At 45.7% G+C, this 22,323-nt stretch overlaps 1 protein-coding gene and 1 long non-coding RNA gene across 5 annotated transcripts in view; one reads left to right on the forward strand and one right to left on the reverse strand.

Annotated features, from left to right (window-relative positions):
• Positions 1 to 1,267: 1,267 nt before the first annotated feature.
• LOC129343575 (uncharacterized) lies at positions 1,268 to 5,326 on the reverse strand. Its single transcript, XR_008598305.1, has 3 exons — positions 4,858 to 5,326; positions 2,888 to 2,981; positions 1,268 to 2,076 (listed from the first exon to the last, which is right to left on the reverse strand). It is a non-coding gene; the product is annotated as an uncharacterized LOC129343575 (long non-coding RNA).
• A 152-nt stretch (positions 5,327 to 5,478) lies between these two features.
• The window catches only part of ACOX3 (acyl-CoA oxidase 3, pristanoyl), a 52,489-nt gene continuing 35,644 nt past the window's right edge, over positions 5,479 to 22,323 (forward strand). Inside the window, exons 1-6 of one of the 4 annotated variants that reach the window (XM_054999445.1) lie at positions 5,479 to 5,667; positions 6,855 to 7,030; positions 9,318 to 9,551; positions 11,497 to 11,571; positions 13,969 to 14,058; positions 22,162 to 22,305. In XM_054999445.1, the coding sequence (XP_054855420.1) occupies positions 6,872 to 7,030; positions 9,318 to 9,551; positions 11,497 to 11,571; positions 13,969 to 14,058; positions 22,162 to 22,305 (702 nt within the window). In that variant the 5' untranslated portion in view covers positions 5,479 to 5,667; positions 6,855 to 6,871. Of the gene's footprint in view, positions 5,668 to 6,337; positions 6,392 to 6,854; positions 7,031 to 9,317; positions 9,552 to 11,496; positions 11,572 to 13,968; positions 14,059 to 22,161; positions 22,306 to 22,323 lie in introns of those variants that run through there. The other 3 variants (XM_054999446.1, XM_054999447.1, XM_054999448.1) reach the window with 3 other exon arrangements.

Here is a 22,323-nt window from a genome sequence, read left to right on the forward strand (position 1 = left end):
ATGACCGCTGCCAAAAACAGCAGCCTTGTGTCTCATCCTGTCCTTTCTTTCGATACAGTTCTGTTAAAACCCAATGCTCCCATCAATGGCAGTTTGCTGTCACTGGAAAAATGCCAGTTTTCCCCACCCGTGCAACTGGCAGCAAATGAAGGACCAGCAGAGGAAGTGTGTCTGTGATGGTGTTACACCAGATGGCTTTCGTTTATAAGACATTACCGGGGAGGGGAGATGCAGAACTGCTGCTTTCTGTAGGAGCAACATGGCCTTCTTACTGTTCTGTTACAACCTTTTTAGGTTCCTTTTTATCCAAAAATAGCTCAAATTTGGTTCAAAGACCCGTGGAACTTCCACATTCAGCATCCTCTGTGCCTTCCAGGAAAAAGGACCTCAGCATATAGAGATTTCTCCCATTCTCTAACTGCTTCTCCTCCCCCAAATGAACAAATGGTACCATTAACAGCACAAACAACTCTCTGCCCTCCCATGCCAACCAAGGTCCCAAGGCTACCAATCACACCATCAACAGCATAATCTATGCTTCCCCTAGTCACCCATTCTAAGGAGATGGTTCCAGCCTGAGCTTTCACTTGGACATCATAGTACAGGGACATACTATGGGGATGTGCATATTATGTTATATTGCACACTGTTGCTGAGATGTTTCTAAAGGGCAAGAAAGTCCTTCCAGATGATGACAAACACATTACTGAAAGAGGAAACGAAAAGTGTGCTGGGTTAATTCAGAATCAAGTATACCCACAGACTGCTCGGCCACAAACGGCAGCAGACAAGAGGGTTTCATTGGAAAAAGTCTTCTCCAAGTCTTAGCCTCTGTGTCTTGGATAAGAGGGGTTATGTGAGGGCTTTTCTAGTCCCAGAGGTTCCCCCCACCCAAATGCCCCTCTCCCTCCTGATCCCTTCAGCCCTGGAACAGGCAAAGGCCTTACTGGCTGCCACCACTCTGGTCTGGGGATTCAACGAGGAAGGAACCAGAACACCCACACTTCCCTTCACCATGGTAAGTGATGGCAGGGGGTGGAAGATGGAAGCAGGGGAATCCTCCACCCCTCCGGGGGAATGGGATCTTGTCTAAGGTGGGTAAAATCCTCTGGCCACTGTTCACGGTACATCTGTCAGCTGCTCAGACCCCCAGCAGCCCTTCTGGAGGATTTAACAACCCCCTTAATTCGTCTGAGGCTTCCCAGTCTCTGGGTTCTTTACCTGAGGGACCTTGCACACAGTGGAACAAGCACTCAAGACAAAGGCATAAATGTAGTCGTCGTTTATTGACTTAAGAGAGTGTTTGCAAGTTTGCAGTAACCACTCCAAAGGCCCAAACAAAGGCATATAAAACAACAAACAACTTATTCTATTCTGACTAAAACCTGACTGACTAGACACATGACAAACTATCTTGCTTTCTCTGATGAAGTTCGAGTGCTCATACTCACAACACTTGTCCATAGCTCATGCCAGGCAGCACTACTCATTTGAAACCTGGCAGGGCACAAACTCTCCAACATGCCAGTAAGACATGCTGTAACAGGAGGTGAGAGAGAGCGAGTGAGAGAAAAAAAGGACCGCTAAAAAAACCCACAATGAAGATACACCTTTTAAAACTATGTCGGGCAATCAGAACTCACTTTGATATCAAGATTGCCAGCCTCAGAACTAAGACAGAGGATGTGCAGTATCTGAGGCTCTCTGTCTCTCAAGGCCAACCAGTCTAAGCACAAGAGACAGCTGCACTTAATTAACTAGGCTGTTCGCTGCTGTCCAAAAGAGCATGGCCAAAACTTTACCTGCTAGGTCTCAAGAGTCCAAGCCAAATGCTCTCATTAGGCCTGAAAATTCACTGTTCTAGACAGATTCCTAAGCTTCCTTGAGGCCTACAGGCCCAGAATCATGACACCCTGAAGGAGTCTCCAACTTGGCTCATGAAATACAGTATCCAAGAAGGTATGTTGTGTTTTGTGTGCAGAAGTTGAATTTGATAAATGATGCAATTCTTGATCTTCTATTTTCCTTCATGGAGTTGCTCCAATGGCAAAAAGGTTACAGTCCCATTAAAGACATCTGTAAGGATGGACAATAACTTTATTTTCTCAAGCTGGTAACCTTGAGAGTATAAATGCAACATATATGACAACACTCAGCAACCACATGGCATTTAATGTTCTTCAGCTACTTTAGCCTATTGTAATCTGTACAACCACTCAGTGGGGCAGATCAATTTTATTATCTTTATCTTGCAGATGATACGTTGCTGGTGAGAAAAGGAAGGGGGCCTAACCTAAAGACACCCAGTAATTTCAAGGCAGAGGCAAAACTCAGTACTGACAAATAAAAAATTAAACATGTAAAAAATGTAGGCTGCTTCTTTTGCCTGAGGAACTCCACATGATGAACAAAGAAGGAGTTCCAAATAACAAGAAAAAAGGCGCAAATAAAAACCCCACAAATTGTGCTGGTCCAGGTCTGCCACACTAACTCTCCCAGGCAGCAAGCCACAGGGTAACAGTACCGCTGCCAACTATCTGGAAGAAAAGGTCCTGTCCCTTTATTTATTTGCCTCCATGCCATGAAAAGCATCAGCTGTCCATTTTGACATTGTTAAAGGAAGAAAACATTTTTCTCTAAGTTTGTTGGCAACCCTAGCTAACTCTCCAGCTATTCTGCTTGTGCCTTTGGGGCTGGGACTGTAGAAACGTAGATTCAAATCCCTTTTCTCATGAATTTCAGAGCTCTTGGGCCAAACACTCTTTCAGCCTAACCTTTCTCACTTGGCTATGGCGAGAATTCAGAGCAGAAAAAAAATATTTATGTCTTGACTATTGCTAAAATTTATATTGGTTATTATTCCTTCATGCTTGAGAGTTGCCCCTACCTGGATATTCCAGGTTAGCTCGATCCTGCCATCTCTCGGAAGCGAAGGCCTTGTTCGTTCTAGGACAGGAAACCACCGAGGCAGTCCAGAGTCACTATACAGAAATTAGGATTTAGAGCAAAAAACTCAGAACTAGAAGAATGTTTACTACAAGAGGGGGGGAAATGATATCGAAGATATGTAAGATTTTGTTAAAATGGTTTACAGAAGATGAAGTAGTAAAAGTGCAAATGGTAAAGTGGGCTATAAACTGTAATAAAGATATTATAATGGATGCATGGGAACATCTGTGGAGAAATATCTTAAAAATATCAACATGTACCAATATAAGGGAGAATGTATATAAAATGATTTATAGATGGTATTTAACACCTAAGAAATTAGGTTATGGGAATAGCCAAATGTCAGATAAATGTTGAAAGTGTAAAAAGCATGAAGGGTCGTTTTATCATATGTGGTGGTCATGTGAAAAAGCTATGCAATTTTGGGGGAATATTGTTGATGCTATGTCAGATATATTACAGAAAAAAGTGAGTAAGAACCCAGAGCTGTCTGGAGATCAGGGGGCGGGGCCACCAGCCATGTGACCATTTTCATTTAGAAGATTTTGCGACCCAAGAAAGAACGCTAATGTTTTATATGACAACGGCAGCAAGGATGTTATATGCACAATTGTGGAAAACCCAAGAGATACCGACAACAGAAGATTGGATACAGAAATTGCTGTACATGGCAGAGATGGACAAATTGACAAGGAAAATAAGAGAGCAAGATTCAAAAGAATTTGTTACTGACTGGGGGAAATTTAAAAGATATTTGGAAAAGAAATGGGATGTTAAGGGGAAAATATGGTTATTGGATAATTATTAAGGGGGGAGATAGGTCTTTACTGATGGTAACAACAAAAGTTAGAAGATGATAATAATAGTATAAGAAAAGATAATTTTTATGTTAGATTATGTATTAGTTAGAATAATGGATATAGTTAAATAATGGGTTGGAAAGCTGTTGGAAGTCTACCAGAAAAGGGGGGAGGGAGTGGGTGGGGGAAACAAGAATATAGGGGGTTAATAGAATGTATGTTAATTAGCATGTATGTTAACTCACCCAATAAAAATTTTATAAAAAACAAACAGAGTCACTATACAGAGGCAGGCAATGGCAAATCACCAACGCAACAACCCCTGAACATCTCTTGCTTTGAAAACCCCATAATAGGTTGCCACGTTGGCACTGCTATTTTAACATCATGAGCTACTTTGGATACTTTTGCAGGTGGGGGTGGGGGATTAAAGACACTTTAAATACATACAAGAAACACAAAAGTTCATCTCCTATACATCACAGGATTAAAGACCTTATAAACATTTGAACATACTGCATATAGAAGGAATCTGTGCATATCTAAATATATTTAGATATTTGGAAATCTTTTATAGATACCCAGGGCTTTTTTCTGGGAAAAGAGGTGGTGGAACTCCGTGGGTTGCCTTAGGAGAAAATGGTCACATGGCTGGTGGCCCCACCCCAATCTCCAGACAGAGGGGAGTTTAGATTGCCCTCCACGCCGAGGAGTGGCACGGAGGGCAATCTCAAATCCCCTCTGTCTGGAGATCAGGGGGCGGGGCCACCAGCCAGGTAACCATTTTCAAGAGGTTCCGGAACTCCGTTCCCCCGCGTTCCCCCTGAAAAAAAGCCCTGTAGATACCTATGTATAGATTTGCCAGTGGTGTTTTTGTAGCCAGCATTGTATTCTTTCTTTTTTCCCCTCTCTCTCCTGCTTGCTTTTTAATTTTTTTAAACATTTTTTCACCAATAAATAAATAAAAACTTAAAAACTTGCTGTGGGGAAGACTGGCACGATAACACACCTCCCAATTTCCAGAAACGTCCTTTATAACACTAGAAAGGCAACTGTGCGGTGACAAAGGCATGACTCCCAAAGTTGCCAACTCCCATTTGAGAAATACCTGGAGATTTGGGGTTGGAGCCTTGGAGAGGATGCGATTTAGGAAGGGGAGCCACCTCAGTGTGGTACAGTATCGTGCAGTCCATCTCCCAAAGCAGCCGTCTTCTCCAGGGCAACGGCTCTCTTTCACCTGGAGATCAGTTGTGATTCCGGGAGATCTCAAGCCACTGGCTCCCCACTCCCAAGGAGCCGATGCCAAGCGCGGGGCGGGGACTCTTTCAGGGCAGGCCGGGCTCCAGCAAGGAAAAGCCGCCAGGCGTAGGCGAGGCTTTGCGCCCCGAAGGACGCCCTGCTCACTTTTGACGACCATCTTCTGGGTGGGCGCAGAGAGGCTGCCTTCGGGGGCCGGCGCCGGGAGCAGGCGGGCCTCCCGGGCGGGGTCCAGCGTCGTCGGCGGCGGCGCGCCCGTCCTCCGGGGCAGCCTCCGCGGCTCCTCCAGGCGGGCGTCGCAGAGCCTCTTGTTGCCCACTTGCGGCTTCTCCAGCCACACGGCCACGGCCGCCAAGGAGCTCGGCCGACCGCTTCCCCCAGAAGCTCCATGGCAACGCCGCGATGCGCCCGGTGATGACGTCACGTCCGGCGGGGCCTAGAGCGGCCGCTTCTGACTCGGCTCCGGCTCGAGAGGCGCCTCCAAGCCGGCTGGGTCTGCGCTAAAGCTGCGAGGCGAAGGAGGAGCCTCCCCGTTCCGCAGGGGGCGCTCGACCGGCTCGCAGCCTGATTCCGACGCCGGCAAGCGCCGACCCTCGCCCCCCGCCTGAGGGAGCTCGGAAGGCCGTCAGCCGAGTGGCTGCTTCGGGGCGCCCTTGGGCGGGTGAGGCGCGGCGGGGAGCGAGCGCGAAGGACGCCGAAGGGAAAGGGCGGGAGGCGGGACGCCGTGGGACCCTCGGGGCGCGTCGCCTGCGGTGGGGCTGCCTTCGCCTTTCTCCTCAGTGCCTGAGCCAGGCTCGCCCCCGAGGGAAGGGGAAGGCGCCTGGCGTGTCCGAAGGGCGGTGGGAAGGCCAGCCCTTGGCGGGTTTTGTGGCCGGTGGGCTTCTGCGGGCCGGAGACCCGGCGCTCTGGAACTGGCCGCAGATAATGCTTATCTGTCAAGAGGGGTCGTCGTGTTAGTCTGTCTGTAGCAGGAGAAAAGAACAAGAGCCCAGCAGCACCTAGAAGACTAACAAATTTTGTGGGAGGCTAGGAGCTTTGGGGAATCACAGCTGAGTGAGGGCATGAGATTTCCTGACAGCTGTGGTATGGTTGGAGCTTTCCCGAGTCATAGTATCTGAAGAAGTGAGCTGTGACTCTTGAAAGCTCCGCCCCTACAGATGCTGCTGGACTCCTGCTCTTTTCCAACGCTTATCTATATGCGATAAGAGCATCTGGAGTACGGACCAAGTCCAAGGGCTCGTAGGCAAACCAAGTCTGGAAAGAGAGAGCAGATCTCACTGCTTTTGTCCTGCTCTGCTTGTCTTCTTGGTGTGTCTGTAAAGGAAAGAATTGCCGGGCAAGGATGGCTTAGGCAGAAAGTGTGAGATATTTACCCCAGAGCACATGTGAGGGTCACCAGTGCTGATGCTAGTCCGTTATCAGTGGCGCACTTAGATCTTGGTAATGGACAAGCACTCTTGGATAGCATCACAGAGTGTTGCGCTTTTCGCTCTTTTGCTCTCTTGCATTTCTGTTAACACCAAGTTTCTCATGGGGAGGAAGGCAAGAAATGTCCACAGCATTTCCAGACCTCGGTTTCCCCCAGCAATGGTCACCAAGAAGAAGTGGCGCGAAGGTCTCATGAAGGAGTTCCTCAGGAAGCACTTCTTTAAAGTTACACATTATTGATGGTTGGGGGAATGTTAGCCACTCAGAAGGGGAAAATTAATTGTGAATCTTCTCCAAGGGCACCTGCTCAATCCTAGGATGCCTCCTTGGACTGTCAGGGAGGGGGGAGGGTGCACTGGCATAAAATTGTTTTTGTAAATGTGGTTTTGGTGTTTTCAATATTTCTTGGTTTGTTTCCAGCACAGTTTTATGTCAAGATGCCATCAGCCAGTGATTTGAAAGAGGACAGCTCTTGGAATGCTTCGCTGCTGCCAGACTTACCCAGAGGGCCACTCTGTACTTATCGGAAGAAAGCATCCTTCAATTGGAAGGAGATGGCAGTGTTCATAGAGGATGAAGATCTCATTCAGTTCAAGGTAACATTCAAAACAGTAGCTTGCTTGGCAACTTTCTAAATTAAGTGAGAAATATTGCATCACTACTTAGAATACATTGCCCACAGTTAGCTGACAAAATGAAATGCATTAGGAAGTAACGGCCGTTCCTGTAGACCCTGACTGGGGGGGTGGTCACAGTTGTGTTTTTCCATAGTTTTGCAACTTCTGGATAGAAAGGCAAAGGCTGCTGCTTTGTGGTGTTGACTAATATTTTGAGATTGTTAGTAAGTCACTTTAAATAGGAGTGAATTTATTGCAGCTTCTTGTAGGATTGAATGTAGCATTGCCCCAAAATTTGAAGCTACAAGAAAAATCAATTTATGTGTGGTTGTTTTTTTTTAGGCCTGTGGGAAAACCAAAATGTTGAAAACATTGAAATAAAAGTGATACTCTGTTAACAAACGTTAGTGGAGGCAGGGAGGCAAGTCATCTTAGGAAAGGGAATCAGATATTTAAACGACCTCCCCATCTCCTTTTGCTGCCACTACTGCCCAGAGGTGCAACGGAAACTGCCTGAGAAACCCAGGACACTAGAAGAGCTTGACCCCACTGAAGAGGGCAGCTTCTGGTGCTTCTAACATCCACTTCCAGTGGCATGGTGATCTAGAAGAGGCAACATCAAGCAGTGTGTGTGTATTTTGCTACACGCACACCCCGCATTGATGAGGGGCTTGGAGACTGGCTACTTTAACATTCTACTGGTGTCAGAGAGGACAGTGAAATACCAGCCTGGAGAGAGCTGGGCTGTGAATTCTGGTGCTGGTTTGTGCATCAGTAGGAATGGGAAGCAGTTTCTGCTGCATTGGCCTGCACTAGGGCATATATATTTTGTTTTGTTCTTATGTACATGTATTTGCCAGTATGTGTTTATGGGAGATAAATGGTGCCCCAATAGCAGTATTGACAGGCAGAGGGAGAGCTGGCTGCGAAAGAAGTTCTTGTCAGTTAAGGGGAAGAGCGGTTGGACATCTGCAGGGTTTCCTCCTCTTGTATGCCTCCTCTAAGCAAATGAGCACCAGCTCCCTCAGGCCTGCAGGTGGCCTTGCTAAATGCAAAGTTGGTCAAACAACAGTCATCCAAGATTTACAGTACACTCCTAAGAAGAGTTACTCCAGTCTAAGCCCATTGACTCTTCTTAGGATTGCACTGGAAATTCTGTATGAGGAGGGGGATCTGTTTGAATGGGATGGATGGTAGTGACTTCTCTCAGCTACGTCCCCCAAAGTTCTTGATACAGTATGGAGAGGCAGTGGTTAGGAAGGCAGTGATTATGCTGACGGATTTCACCTTCCTAACCATAGGTCCTTAGAACACTCAAGTGGATTATGGTAGTGGGAACCCTGTGGAAGCAACACTTTGCACAGTGGCAGAGCTGGCTGCCCCTAATCTCCTTTTAACCATGTGAAAATGAGGGATGGGGGGATTAAACTACACCAACCCATCTTTTTACAGGGGCAGTTAGGGCTGACTTCCAGCCCTTGAACGGGGTACTTTGTTACTAAATATATTTTATTTATGGGGAGATTTATACCCCACTTTTCTCTTCAGTGGGGACCTAAAGGTGCTTACAATGTTGTTCTCCTCTTCTCCGTTTGATTCTCACAACAACCCTGTGAAGTAAGTGAGACTGAGAGAGTGTGATTGTCGCAGGGTCAATCAGCAAGCTTCCACAGCAGAGTGGAGTTCGCACCTGGGTCACCCAGTTCCCACTGCAGAATTCTAACTATGACACTCTAACCAGCACACCATTCAGGCTCTCTCATTGATAGATAGGTATAGATATATAATTGGCCGGGTGGGTTAAGCCGATTGCTAGGGCAGTTAAGCATAGCTCTGTGAATGGCTTCTGCAGGTGTGGAATGATGTAAGATTTTTTTTTAAACTATCATAACTATATATTGGTGGAGTAGGTGAAACTTTGATCTGGTGGAACATTGGATCTGGATTGAGCTGGCTTCTCAGTCCTCCTGGCACACCACAACACTTCCCATTTCTTCCATTTTATGTCAGTTTAATTAAGATCAACACATTTGTGACATTATAACTCAAAGTTATGATGTCACAAATTCCCTCCTGTGCATTAATTTGGAGGTAGATTGTTGTAAAGAATTTAGTCCAGATTCTGTTCTCCTCTGGGAGGTGTAGCTCAAGCCTAGGATTGTAAGAAACAGATACAGCAATAAAATTACTGTATCATTTTAGATATGACTGTTTGCAAGCATCTTTATATTTAAAATCATTCTGTTGCCATTTGTCATCAATGAAGAGCCGAATATTCACCGCTTTTGAACATGATCCACTCTTTGCTCGTCTCCCTGGAGAAGAATTATCCCTTGAGAATTATCGAGAGCTGACCTTCCTCCGATGTAAGAGACTTTTTGAATATGATTTTCTAAGGCTGGAAGATATCTTGGAGAAACCATTAAAAGTCATGGTGCTGATTACCTGCCTGGGGATGTATGATTGGTCTCTTGGAGCCAAATATTTGCTGAACTCCCAGGTAAGGACAATACAAGTGCAAGAATCATTATAGCTGTAGTTGCCAACTGGAGTCCTTCCTTTCTTCTAGAAACCTCTGTGTGTGATCCCTTGAGTGGGAAGTGCCAGTAGCTCCACACATTATTTTTTCATGAGATAATTGAACATAAAACAATTGCTTGAATGTTTGAAAAAAGTATCACAAGCCAGTAAATGTACACTGATCATTTATCACATCACCCAAATATGTAACAATGGGAGACAATGTACTGCATCTCAATTATCTAAGCTGTCTGTCCTGCTTCAGAGACGCGTCAAGTTTTTTAAGCTAATGGTGGCTCCGTATACTTCGATAGGCTTAAGCTAATAATTAGCTTTTGGCAGATCCAACATGGGGTTCATGCTGCTTCTTTGAACAGGAGCAACGTGAAAGCAATCCATAGTCAACAGGAAGCAGCAATTCAGACCATAAGCAAGCCTAATTTAGGAGCCTTTCTTGGGATTGAGGACTGCTGCGAGCCACCCAGGAACCTTGGGAAAACAGTGCCCCCCCCTGCAATAAATGTAAAGGAGAAAGGGAGGGAGGGAAAGGACTTGATGCTCTTGAATGGAACCAAGCTCCTTTTTAGGAATCCATATTCACTCACTTTGCTTAAATGGACATCAGAAAGTTCTTTCTTGCTATAGAAGAGTACTTGCTGTGATTTCAGGTCAAGCAAAAAGTTTCTAGGTTCCTAAAGAGGCCTCCATTCATTGCAGAAGCCTTAAGATTTACGATCATTGTGCAGGATGAGATTAAAATAAAGCAAGTGGCTTTCTCAGGTCTCCCCACAGCAATCTCTGAGGATTTTGTACATCTACTCACCCCCTCCCCCTCTCATCAGCCCTTTTCCAGCCTATTCCTACTTGATCTCTGTGTGATTTCCTCCTTTGGCTAGTGCCAGGTACATCCCTGCCTGTCTTCCCTCAGCTACCAAGACACACCATGGGTTTATTTCTAACTGATTTCTGCTAGTTCCTTTCTTTTTTTAGTACACCATGAGACACAAGTCTGGGATCAAAAAGCTTTCAGTTGTTTGTAAGTTCACTCATGATCTAAAAAATCTACAAATTGGAGGTTTGGGTGGGAACTACTTATCTTCCATACCATGAAGACAGGATCGTTCAGGGAACACAAGACTGGAAGCACGTGGGAACTGGGACAAGTGTTAAAGGGGCACCTCTATTCCTACCTTCACCTGATACTTTCCAGAGTTCTTACTTATCCTTACCAGAAGCTAAGAATTTAAACTGAACGGTAACTCGAGTTGTAGCTAGATACATGAGATTACTACAATGTGGGGGAAACCATTAGAAGAGTGCAGAAAGTCTGAAAGACCAGCAGCTTCTGCAGGCACAGGGGCCAAAGCTGTATCCTCTAGAAAAGAGGAAAAATCATTGGTCTGAAATGCATTCTACTGCAGAATAGGATGCTTTTTGCCCTTCCTGATGCATGCAGTGGAAAGTTCAATCTTGCACAGACCTCCTCAAGAAAACCCATCCGTAAAGGACAATTAGTTACTGCTTAAGAATACTCTGCAAGCAAGGAAATGCTTAGTATTTTGGGGAAGAGGGGATCCTGCATACCTGATGGGATATAATTCTGGAGTGATGGCAGCCTTAGCCTGTGGCAGCATAATACAAAGGAGCCTTAGGGCATCTTCAGAACAAATAAAATTGTATTGCGTTGTAGTCCACAATAGCTTACGCAGGAGTTTGTTAGTCTCTGCGGTGCCACAACATTCATCCTTTCAGAGAGCAGCTGGGACTGTATTCTCTTGGGTTGGGGAGGGGAGGATACCTGAGCTGCGATCTCATCCACAGACCTTTATAAGAGAGATCCTTTGCTGACCATAGCTTGTTCTAGGTATCTGTTAACAATTTGCCTGTTGTTTGTGCATGTTGACTCCTCACCTTGATATTTGTAGGTGTTCAAAAGTGCAATTGAGAGTTCGGGCTCGGAAAGACATGAAGACTTCCTTAAACAAAATGAAAACATGGAGGTACCTTTTTCTTGGTTTCTTTATATGATGATTTGTATGAAACCTCTTAGTGAGATTTCGTGTAGCTTTGAACATGAGTGTTATCAGGGTGCTGATGCCTCCAGCTGTATATGGATTTGAGACCCCAGAAATGTCAATCTCCTCTCTCGACCAGTGTGACACCTGTGGGCCAGCAGGGGTGGTCTCAGCCAGGAGCAGCATGCCTGGGCCTCAAGCTGGAGGTGGAAGGATACAAAAAAGAAGAGGTTCCTGCTGTTTACACCTGTCCCATTTGGACCGCCCACTCACGGTGATGCTGCTCGCACCACTCAGCTGGGGCTCGGTCAGTGATTCTGGGTCCCCATTCTTCAACTTTTGCCCAGGGCGCCAGAATCACTAAGACTGTCCCTGTGGACAAGTGTCTGAGGGCAAACTAGCTGGATCTGAATCTGGACGAGGGGGTGGTGATGCTGGTGTCCTGGAGGGGGCTGCACTTCCTACACTTGATGGGATTATGCTGTCTCTGGCAGAGTTGATGAAACACTTGGGTTTTGGGTATGTAAGTAAAACACATGGCCTCCACTGTTAAAAGTGGTTTTCCCCCCAACTTTTTTGACCTGTATGGAAGGGGCTCACCTGCTTGGGCACAACTGACCTAGCCAGGCTAATCCCGGCCACAGTAACCGCAAAGCTGGTCTAGTATAGTTCTCTCTCCTTGTGGTTCTCCTTGAAAACAATCATTTGAAACTACAACATGCAGTGGCCTGCTAATGAGTTAGTACTAGCCACTGTGCACATTATTCCCAAGTATGTTTCCAGGTTCAATTCCAGGTTTTGTTTCTTACCTTGAAAGCCTATCTTGGTAGTGGACCCACATACTTAAGTGACTGCCTCTTTACCCATGTAAACCTGCGTAGGGACTCTGCTCTTTCAATCAGGCGGCTGGATCCAGACTAAAATTTCAAATGTTAAAATGGAACTTTTCTGCTTCCTCCTTCCCACTGCAGTCCACTGATCTCCACAAAATGCTGCTTCTGGGAGACAGGAGGCCCTGAGAGCCTCGCTACAAGTGACATTTTACACGTGAAGGACACTTGATCATTTTCGCAAGTCTTTCTGGGAACTGAAGTCCCTCTCCCCCACCCCTTTTCCTTCTGTTCCTTCCCCTCTCTGTTAGAATCGCTGCCTGAAGAGACAGAGAAAGCCTACGGCAACAGCAGCGTTTGCAAATCATCTTGCTGGGGGTGGGGGGATGCTCTGGAGAAAGCTGACATGTCGGTGAAGTCCTGGTGTCCTTCCCCTCTCTGTTAGAACTGTTAGAATCGCTGCCTGAAAAGTCAGAGAGCGCCTGTGGCAACAGCAGCTTTTGCAAATCGTTCCTCCAGTCACAAGCCTGCTCTCAATGATCTTTGGGGGGGGGGGCAGCTGCAACTTTCTCCCTTCCCTGGGCGTCCTGCTCAGCTTCACCAGCATGTCAACTTTCTCCAGAGCATCCCCCCCCCCCAAGCAAGATGATTTGCAAAAGCTGCTGTTGCCGTAGGCTTTCTCTGTCTCTTGACAGCCATTCTAACAGAGTGGGGAAGGAACAGAAGGAAAAGGGGTGGGGGAGAGGGACTTCAGTTCCCAGAAAGACTTGTGAAAATGATCAAGTGTCCTTCACGTGTAAAATGTCACTTGTAGCGAGGCTCTGAGAACTAATGGGGGGCGGGGTTTGCAGCAGAAAGGGGGAATCAGCAGAAATTGCCAATTTAGTTTGGAGCCTCTCGTGCTGTCAGGTTAAATTGGTCTCTGCCTGCTTTCTCTGTGGCTGCTCCTTAGTTGTGAAATAGGCTGCTGACCCCTTCCCTAGCACCCACCAAGAGTTTTAGACAGTGGGTGGGGACAGGTGAGGCTTTTGCCCAGTAGGGTTTCTGATTGGCCATTGGAAGTCTGATTGGCTGTACAGATTATTAAAAGTTGCTACAGCAACAGCTACCACAACAGCAAAAGGAGGTTTACAGTGTGACTGAAGGTATGCTGCATGTATGCAAGCAAATATTTTTAAACAATACATTAATTTTAAAAGGCATCCTGTTAAACAGAGCTTCTGACTGAAATGCTGAAGAGTTCCTATTTTAAGTTACATATGACCTCACTCCCTATCATTTTGTGGCTGACTCCACCTCCTGAGGCACGCATTTTGTGGTTGCGCCCACCACCCTGTTTCAGAATTCCATAGGTAACCACAGGCAAGCAAAGGTTGAAGAACCCTGCTTTACATAATACACATTACTGGAAGATTATAATTAGGAGATACCGCTCTGCTCTTTTTAAGTAGAGGTCCTTTGTTTCTTTAACCTTAATACCCCAGAGAATCTTGTGGTATTCTTGTTCGATTAAACACACACTAAGATCAATTTTGTGTGTGCTTTCCTACAGAATTTTGGGTGTTTTGCTCTGACTGAACTCAGCCATGGCAGCAATACCAAGAATATGCGTACTACAGCTAGATACGACCCCTCTACACAGGTTAGTCCACAGTTATGGCCATTCCATTTTAGTGTGGTTTCCTTGACCTTATATTTAAATCGAGCTGTGTTCTGGCCACAATGATCTTTTCTGTACTGGCACCTGCCAGAGTTATTTGATATGAAGTAAAAGTGAAATTGCCTCATGGATTCTCCCAGATGTGCTTGCAGCTTTGGACTTCTCTGACATCATTCCCATCTGTAGGATCATCGCCAAAAGCACGGCTCTGATGCCTGTTTGAAAGCAGATCCTGAACCTATAACTGAGGAGCCACGAACTGGAACGTGGAACTGAACACGCAGTCTGACAAGAAACACCTTGGGTTACCATTAATGTGAACAAAATTATTCTTTGCCATTATTGGGTGCCTAGTAGGTTCCTTAAATTGGGGTAATTAAACTAGGAAGAGTGTTGGGAGACGTGAGCACCCAACAGCAAATTTGACACACGTGTTTGGTTAGAAATTAATGGACAAACTAATTTCATCCTCCAATATCCAAATATTAGCTGATTGCTTCAGGGCCCAGCTAGAATTTTTGGGGACCGGCTGTGAGAGAATCCTCTTTGCGGAGCAATCTGCTTCATACAGCATGAGGGAGAGAAGGCTGATTTCAGTAGACCCAGTTAGAGTAGACTAGTAAGGCCCTAACTAAGGTGACAGGTTTCGTGTGGGCTGATTGTTACGTGAAGTTAATTCCTGCAGCATAGGGGGGCTGATTGGCAGGCACCTTGAGAGAGGAATTCTAAGCAGGTCTGCGTAGAAGGAAGTACCATTTTACTCAGCAGGGCTTACTCCTAGGAAAATGCTCTTAGGATCACACCCTGAGACCTCCAAGGCTGAGGAGCGGTTCTGAAACTATCCCATCCTGAACTTTGGTGGGTACGTGTGTTGGGGAAGGGATGTTCCTGGTGCTGAATAGTATTGACCTTAGGTGCTAGAGCAGCACCTTGGGGCAGGGGGATGGGGGTGAAGCTCAGCACCACTTGGCATTGCTCTTTGTGCAGACTAAGATAAAAGAAGCTGGCAGCAATAACAGCCACGTTTTGAGACAGGGCAGATTCAACACAGGGGTTGGTAGGTCACTTGCTGGTGGCAATTCACACCAGAGTTAGTGTTGTTAATTTTATATTAATTTACTTATTTTCAAATAATGTTTTTTTGTTTGTTTACAACCCTTCAGATACTTAAAGAGTAATCCTATCCCCCCTCAGCCTTTATCCTAAATAGACTGGGACCAGCATACCTGCGGGACCATCTCTTCCCATATGTACCCCAGAGAGCATTAAGATCAGCAAATAAGAACCTACTGGTAGTCCCTGGGCCCAGGGAGGCCTGGCTGTCCTCGACCAGGGCCAGGGCATTTTCAGTCCTGGCTCCAACCTGGTGGAACTCTCTGTCGGAGGACATCCAGGCCCGCCAAGATCTTATGTCCTTTTGGCCAGCTTGTAACACAGAGATGTTCTGCCAGGCATACAGTTGAGGCCAGTCTTTGATCATCTTAGGAGCCTCCCTACTGGTCTCCCACTAGGGGGGCAACAAAGTCATCTGCCTCCAATTAGCGCAGTCACCAGATTATTATAAAGTCTGGCCCCACCGCACCCCCTCTGTTCTGTTCTGTTTTGCTTGTTTACATAATGATTGGGGAATTGGAGGGGGGCTGTCATCTGAAATGCTGTTTGCATGTATTTATGGTGGTTTTTTGGTTTTTATTTTTTTAATTAGTTTTCAAATAAGTAACAAATAAAGAGAAGAGAAAAAAGAAAAAGAAAAAGCAGAAAAAGAGTATAGTTAGGAAGGGGAGAAAGGAAAAGTAAATATATCCATAATATCCTGTTTACAGCAGTGCTCAATATATCATTAAACATTCTTAGTGATAAGATGTACTTTTAATAATAAGATATTTGAATCCTTTTACATTCTTGGCAAATTCAAGTCTTTATGTTTATTTGTAATCCAGTTGTAGAACGGTATCCAGGGTCCGACGAACTCTTCATTGTCAATTTATCCATCTCCGCTGTTTCCATGATCTTTCCCACTAGTTCTTCTTGAGTTGGTATTATTTGTTGTTTCCAATAAAATGCTGATACAATTCTAGCTGCTGTCCTGCATGTATTATAAAATGTTTTTGCTCTTTGTTAAATTCGTCCAGGATGCAATTCAATAGGAACAATTCCGGCTTAAAAGGTATTGGTATCTGTAAAATTGTATGGAGTACTGTATGTGACATTATCCAAAATCTACGTACAACTTTACAAGTCCACCACATATGATAAAAAGTTCCTGTACATTTTCCACATTTCCAACATTTACTTGGAGTATTTTTGTACATTTTAGCCAATCTGTCTGGAGTTATATACCGTCTATAAAACATTGTATATATATTCTCTTTAAAATTTACCGATCTAGTTATTTTCATATTAACCTTCCATACTTTATTCCATTGTTCTGAATCAATCTCATATCCCAAGTTTTGTGCCCATTTAATCTTACAACCTTTTGCCGCTTCATTTTCCTTCTTCATTCGCATTTAAAATACATACATTTTAAAAACAGCTTTTCATCAGAAGCACATAACAGTTTTTCAAACTCAGTTTGCTCCATATAGAAACCCCCCAATTTTTTATCTTTTTGATATCTGGACTCAATATGTACTCTTGACCTCCAATCTAGATTGAGATCTTGCTTTATCAATTCTTCTTTTGTTTTTAAAGACCCTTTATCATCCAATAATTCTTTATATCTAAAAATTTCTTTGTTGAGAATACTTTCGGCAGAGTAAAAGCTTCCAAGGGGGAGACCCATTGTGGCGTTTTAGTATATATTAATGGTACAATTTTTTCCCATACTGAAAGAATAAATTTCCTTATTATTTGATTTTTAAAATATTTATGGACAGTAGCTTTACCGTACCAAACAAATGCGTGCCAATCTAGCTTTAAGTCATGGCCTTCAATTGCCAACAGTCTTATCTAACATAATCCACTCTTTCATCCACATCAGAATGATTGGGGAATTGGAGGGAGGCCGCCATCCGAAATGCTGTTTGCATGTATTTATGGTTGTTTTTCGGGTTTTAACTGTATTTATATGTTTTAATCTCTGCAAGGGAAGGGTCTAAAGACTTACATTTTTTAAAATGGAAGCTGGGAATTCAGAAAATCTGCTGTACCTATTATTACAATGGTAGATCAATATATTGATATGAAATTGACATTAAAAAATTGCAAACACCCTTGTAACCCAGGAGAAGGGGTGGTGGCCACTTCTGGCTCTGAAAAAAACTGCACTTTTTGCTGATGCTTGGTTGTTTTCTTTATCATTCTTTTAAGCCTGCAATTTACTCGGTATTTCAACCTTTACATTTTGCTTAATTTAATATTGTTACGGTTTCCATCAGTCCAACCTCATTTGGGTGAAATGCTTTTGTGCTGAATATATGCAATTTAGATCCATCTTCAAAAAGACCAAGGATATGCTTCATAGAGGGATATATTCCCTTCAACACCCTTATAATCCAAAATTGTGAATAGACAGTTTCACGGTGATCTACTTAGTGTGCTATTGCATTGGCTCAAGTACCTTAATGGCTTCATAGTGTTTGTTAATAGATTCCTGTGATGATTTTAGAAGATTGGGGATCTTTATTTTATATTATTTCCTTGCCCTTCTTTGCTTAGAGAGTAAAGTGGGAGATGATTCAGCACCTTCCTTGCTGGTGCTGTGCTCAAATGGAGAGCAGAAGGGTTATGAGGAGGGCCTGTAACAGGCTAGGCAAAGGTCCTGTTCCCCCAAGAATGTACTGAACTTATAAATCCGGCCACCAACAGGTGTTGATTCCAAGCTTCTTGACATCCAGGCAGAGAAGCAGTCGACAGTACCCTTTCTGCCATGTGGCCCATGAATCCCTCTTGCTACTGCTTCAGCCATCCCAAAGAGCCACTTGCTGCTGCTTTTCCTGCCCGTCCATACCAGCAGCCTGGCCTACTGGCCTAGCAGTCCCACCCTCTCTCAGCTGCCATTGCTGATCTCTGCTGGCTCTGCGCTGGCCCAGGATTGTCAGCCACAAGCTGCTCCCTCTGAGACAGGCTCTGCCTTCCTGAAACCTGCTGCTCACTACTGTCTGGACAGCCTTTCCCTTCCCTCAGTCTCTCTCGGCTCCCTGCAGGCTGTAGTTCTCCTGGCCCCAGGTGGGTGTGGTCCCCCATCCGCCTGGCCCTGTCACAGTTGAAAACAGTGTTGGAACTCATAAAGTTTCACAATGCTTCCCACCCAGTTAGGTGGAGCCAGTATTTCGGATTTTCATCTTCGTATTGTGTCACTGAACATTCCTTAGGCATGGCTGCTGGGCAGGGTAGAACTTTCCCAGAAGCACTTGGCATGGAGGACAGATTTCATCATTCATTCCAGATTTTAGGGCTACACAAAGAGGAGGGTGAGGACGTTGGATGGCAGCAACCTAGCAAACTGGGTGGCCAGGGTGCCTCTTGATACAGTGATGGCTACTAATAGCGAGGGACTCTAAAGGGGATTAGACTTATTCGTGGAAGAGGCTAGGTCCATGAGTAGCCATGGAGACTAGAGTATGAAAGAAAGGAAAGCTCCATCAGTGGCTCCTTTGCATACATGAGAGAGCCAGTTTGGTGTAGTGGTTAAGAGTGGTGGGACTTTAATCTGGAGAGCCGGGTTCGATTCCCCACTCCTCCGCTTGAAGCCAGCTGGGTGACCTTGGGTCAGTCACAGCTCTTTGAAGCTCTCTCAGCTGCACCCATCTCTCAGGGTGATTGTTGTGGGGATAATAACAACATACTTGGTAAACCGCTCTGAGTGGGTATTAAATTGTCTTGAAGGGCACTATATAAATTGAATAGGAATGTATATTGGAACCACCATATGGAGTGGCCATTTGCCTCTGAAAGCAGTTAACCCCCCCCCCCCTCTCTCTCTCTCTGGCATAAACGTGTGGTGTTCGTATAGTCTTTGAATATTTATTTTTATCATTTGTTCATTTATATGACCACAAAGGGAACCTGGGGTAGCTTGAAGTGTTTTCCCCATCTCCATTTTAACATAGAACAATGGTGAGAAGTAGGTTAGGCTCAGTGTATGGGACTCGCCCAGAATCACCCAGTTTGTGTAATACCATTAACTGATTAACGTTTTAATATTTATGCCTTGTTCAGGTTTCTGCTTTGTTTCAGATTTCCACAATCCCAGTCCTATTGCATTGCTTATTAGATGTCTTTTCCTATTGATTGTATTGACTTTAATTGTTTAATCCATTTTGAGTCTCGATGTGAAAGATGGACTAACAAAATATGTTTATGGTCTGAATAAATAAAAATAATTTTCCTTGCAGTGTGAGCTTGGGAGATAGAGAACACTGGCAGTAAAGTTTTTTTTAAAAAAAAAGGAATTAAAAAAGAAAAGACTTTTATAACTACTTTATGACTTACCCATTCACCTCTGCAAGAACATTCTGTGTCCTCCATGCTTAGCTTTCCCCAAAGCAGGTGACAGCAGTTTTTGTATTGCCTTTGTCAGCTGCAGGGGGCTTGAAAGGACAAAGAGCAAGGAAGGCTGCCCTTCCCCACCTTCTCTGCAGCTGCATCCTCTCCTCTCATCCTCTGCCGTACTGTCCTGTCCATCTGTGCCTGGGAATGGTATAATTCGGGTCAGGAAAGCTTATGAGAGTGCAGTTCACAAACAATAACACTTCTATGAATCTGAACCGGAAGAGAGTCCTGCTAGTACATCCCACTACGCACGCTTTAAAAGGCAAAAAGAATTTCAGAGCCAAAATAGAAAGGAGGGAGGTCGTCTTGCTCCCTGGAATTAAGGCCGAAGGGTTAAGGATGCAACTGAAGGTTGTGGATCCAGAGTCTCCCCCGCCAACCCACTCTAGTTCAGGATTGGCTTGGTATTTATGAGCTTTCTTGGAGTTTTCTTGGAAAAAAGCATAGTTTACCTAGTGTTATCTTTTGATTTGATGGGTTGATTTGTGCATCCTTATTTTTACTCCTTATGTGAGCCTTCTCAGATTTCACCCTGCAGATTTCAGTATGTGTCATGACTAGAGATGGGCACGATCCAAAAAAAATTGCCGATCCAGCTGATCGTGGATCGGCGCCGGTGACGATCCCAACTAAACGATCCACACCGATCATCTCCCGTTCCAGATCCGTGGATCGTGGAGGCCAAAGCGGGGTGCGCTGCTATTCCCAGCTATGTGGGAAGGTGGGTGTTGGCGGCGGCCACCGGGCACGGCGGGCACGGGGAGACGGTGATGAGCCACCTCCCCTCAGGGGGCAGGGAGTCTGGCTGCTCGCCGGCGGCACCCCCCATGTGCCCGCCTGCCAGGCCAAAAAGGAGCGCGCTGGCAAGAAAAGAATGGTGGGTGATGCTGGCGGCATCTGTGTTTGTGTTTGGCCGTCAGAGCTGCCTATTAGTTTGCAGGGATGAGATTGGAGTGTCCATGGCTACAGAACACCCCCTTCCCCCTCCCTCTCCTGGGTGTCTTCTCCCAAAGGAAGCCCTGCTTATCAAGGAAAGCTGGGCTTCCATTCGGGTTTCCAGGGCGACAGAAGGAGGGAAAACACAGCTCAGGCATTCCCCTGGCTCTGTTGCCCTGGGAATAGATTACTGGTGCCTGAGTGTCTGGCTTCCCGATCCGAGCATGATCCAGCCCCCTCCCGATCACTGGATCGTTGGCCGTGGCTGATCACGATCTGCTGAGTCACGATCGCTCGATTGCCATTATCATGGGGTTTTTTGGATCGTAATGTGGACCGGGCCCATCTCTAGTCATGATCCCCTCTGGCTGGCTCAGTGACTCTAACTCAGAGGAGGAGTCTGAGGAGCCCAGGACAGGGATCCAGGAGGACCGGGGGGATCAGGGAGGGCCTGACCCTGCAGAGGCACCTGCAGACCGGCAGTAGTAAAGGCCACCCGGCTAGGGAGACCTTGCCATCTGCTTCTGAGATAGCCACTAGGACAGGGGTCCCCACTGGGGTGCCCGTGGACACAATTGTGCCCCCCAACATCTTTCTAGCTGCCCACTATGTGTTTTTAGAAAGTGGGTGGGGCCAGGGAGCTTTTGCAAAGCAAGGCTTCTGATTGGTCATTGGAGTATTGATTGGCTGTGCAGATTTTTAGAAACATTGCTTTGTCAGAAACTGCTTCCACAGCACAAGGCTCTTCACTGTGTGACTGATGGGAAGCCGTAGCAGTCATTTTGTGGCAGCCATATTGTTGTTGCACCCATCATCACACTCTGCCAGAATTCCAAATGTGCCCGCAGTCTCTAAAGGTTGGAGACCCCTGCACTAGGCCTCTGCCAGGCAGGATGCAAACCCTGGCCCATAGCTCCTCAGGGCCTGCTCACATACCACAAGAGTAGTATCGGCGAAAAGGCCAGGCTGAGGCAGCACAAAGGAGGCGCAGTGCCGGCCTGGATCCAGCACAGGGCTCTGAGACCGATACTTCTTTGCAAGATCCTGGTCGAGGCACAGAAGTCTCAGGAGCTTCCACACTGGCCAGCGAGCGCAGCTGAGCCAGGTCAACTCCAACTGATTTTGGCTGAAGCTTGAGAAGGTTGTATTGTGGCGTCCACTGGATGCAAGCCCTGCACCCCAACTTCTTGCCTCCAGCTCCAGTGGAGCCTCTCAGGCCTCACTAACCCAGCCTGAGGCCCTGCCGTAGAGCGCAGGATGGTATTGTGTTTTAACTCTCTATGTTCCCAAAAAACCCCCAGTGGGAACAGCACTGGTGTGGAAGGGGGGAAATCAAACTTGGAAACAGCTGAAGATGGCAGATGGTGCTGGTGAAGCGCAGGCCACAGATCTTGATAAATCAACAGGCTTTCATGTCCGTTCCTCTTCAGCGTTGCAACTTCTGTCAGATTTTGGTCTTGATTTTCCTAAAATATGTTTTACATTAAGATTAACTCTGAGGATTTCTGTCCAGATATTTTACTGTATTTCAATCTGACAAATTCACAGCATAAAATAGAGGCAATAGTTGGATTTCTTTTAACGTTGTGCTTTTACAAAGGGACGTTAAGACAGCTTGTAAAATTGATATGCTTTTTCTTGTCCACTGTGTAGGAATTTGTCATTCACACACCTGATTTTGAAGCTGCCAAGTTCTGGATTGGCAATTTGGGAAAGAATGCCACGCATGCAGTCGTTTATGCCCAGTTACATACCCCAGATGGCCAGTGCCATGGACTGCATTCTTTTGTTGTCCAGGTAGGGATGAAGAAATGT

Source organism: Eublepharis macularius, chromosome 15 (assembly GCF_028583425.1).
Source record: "Eublepharis macularius isolate TG4126 chromosome 15, MPM_Emac_v1.0, whole genome shotgun sequence".
Lineage (NCBI taxonomy): Eukaryota > Metazoa > Chordata > Lepidosauria > Squamata > Eublepharidae > Eublepharis > Eublepharis macularius.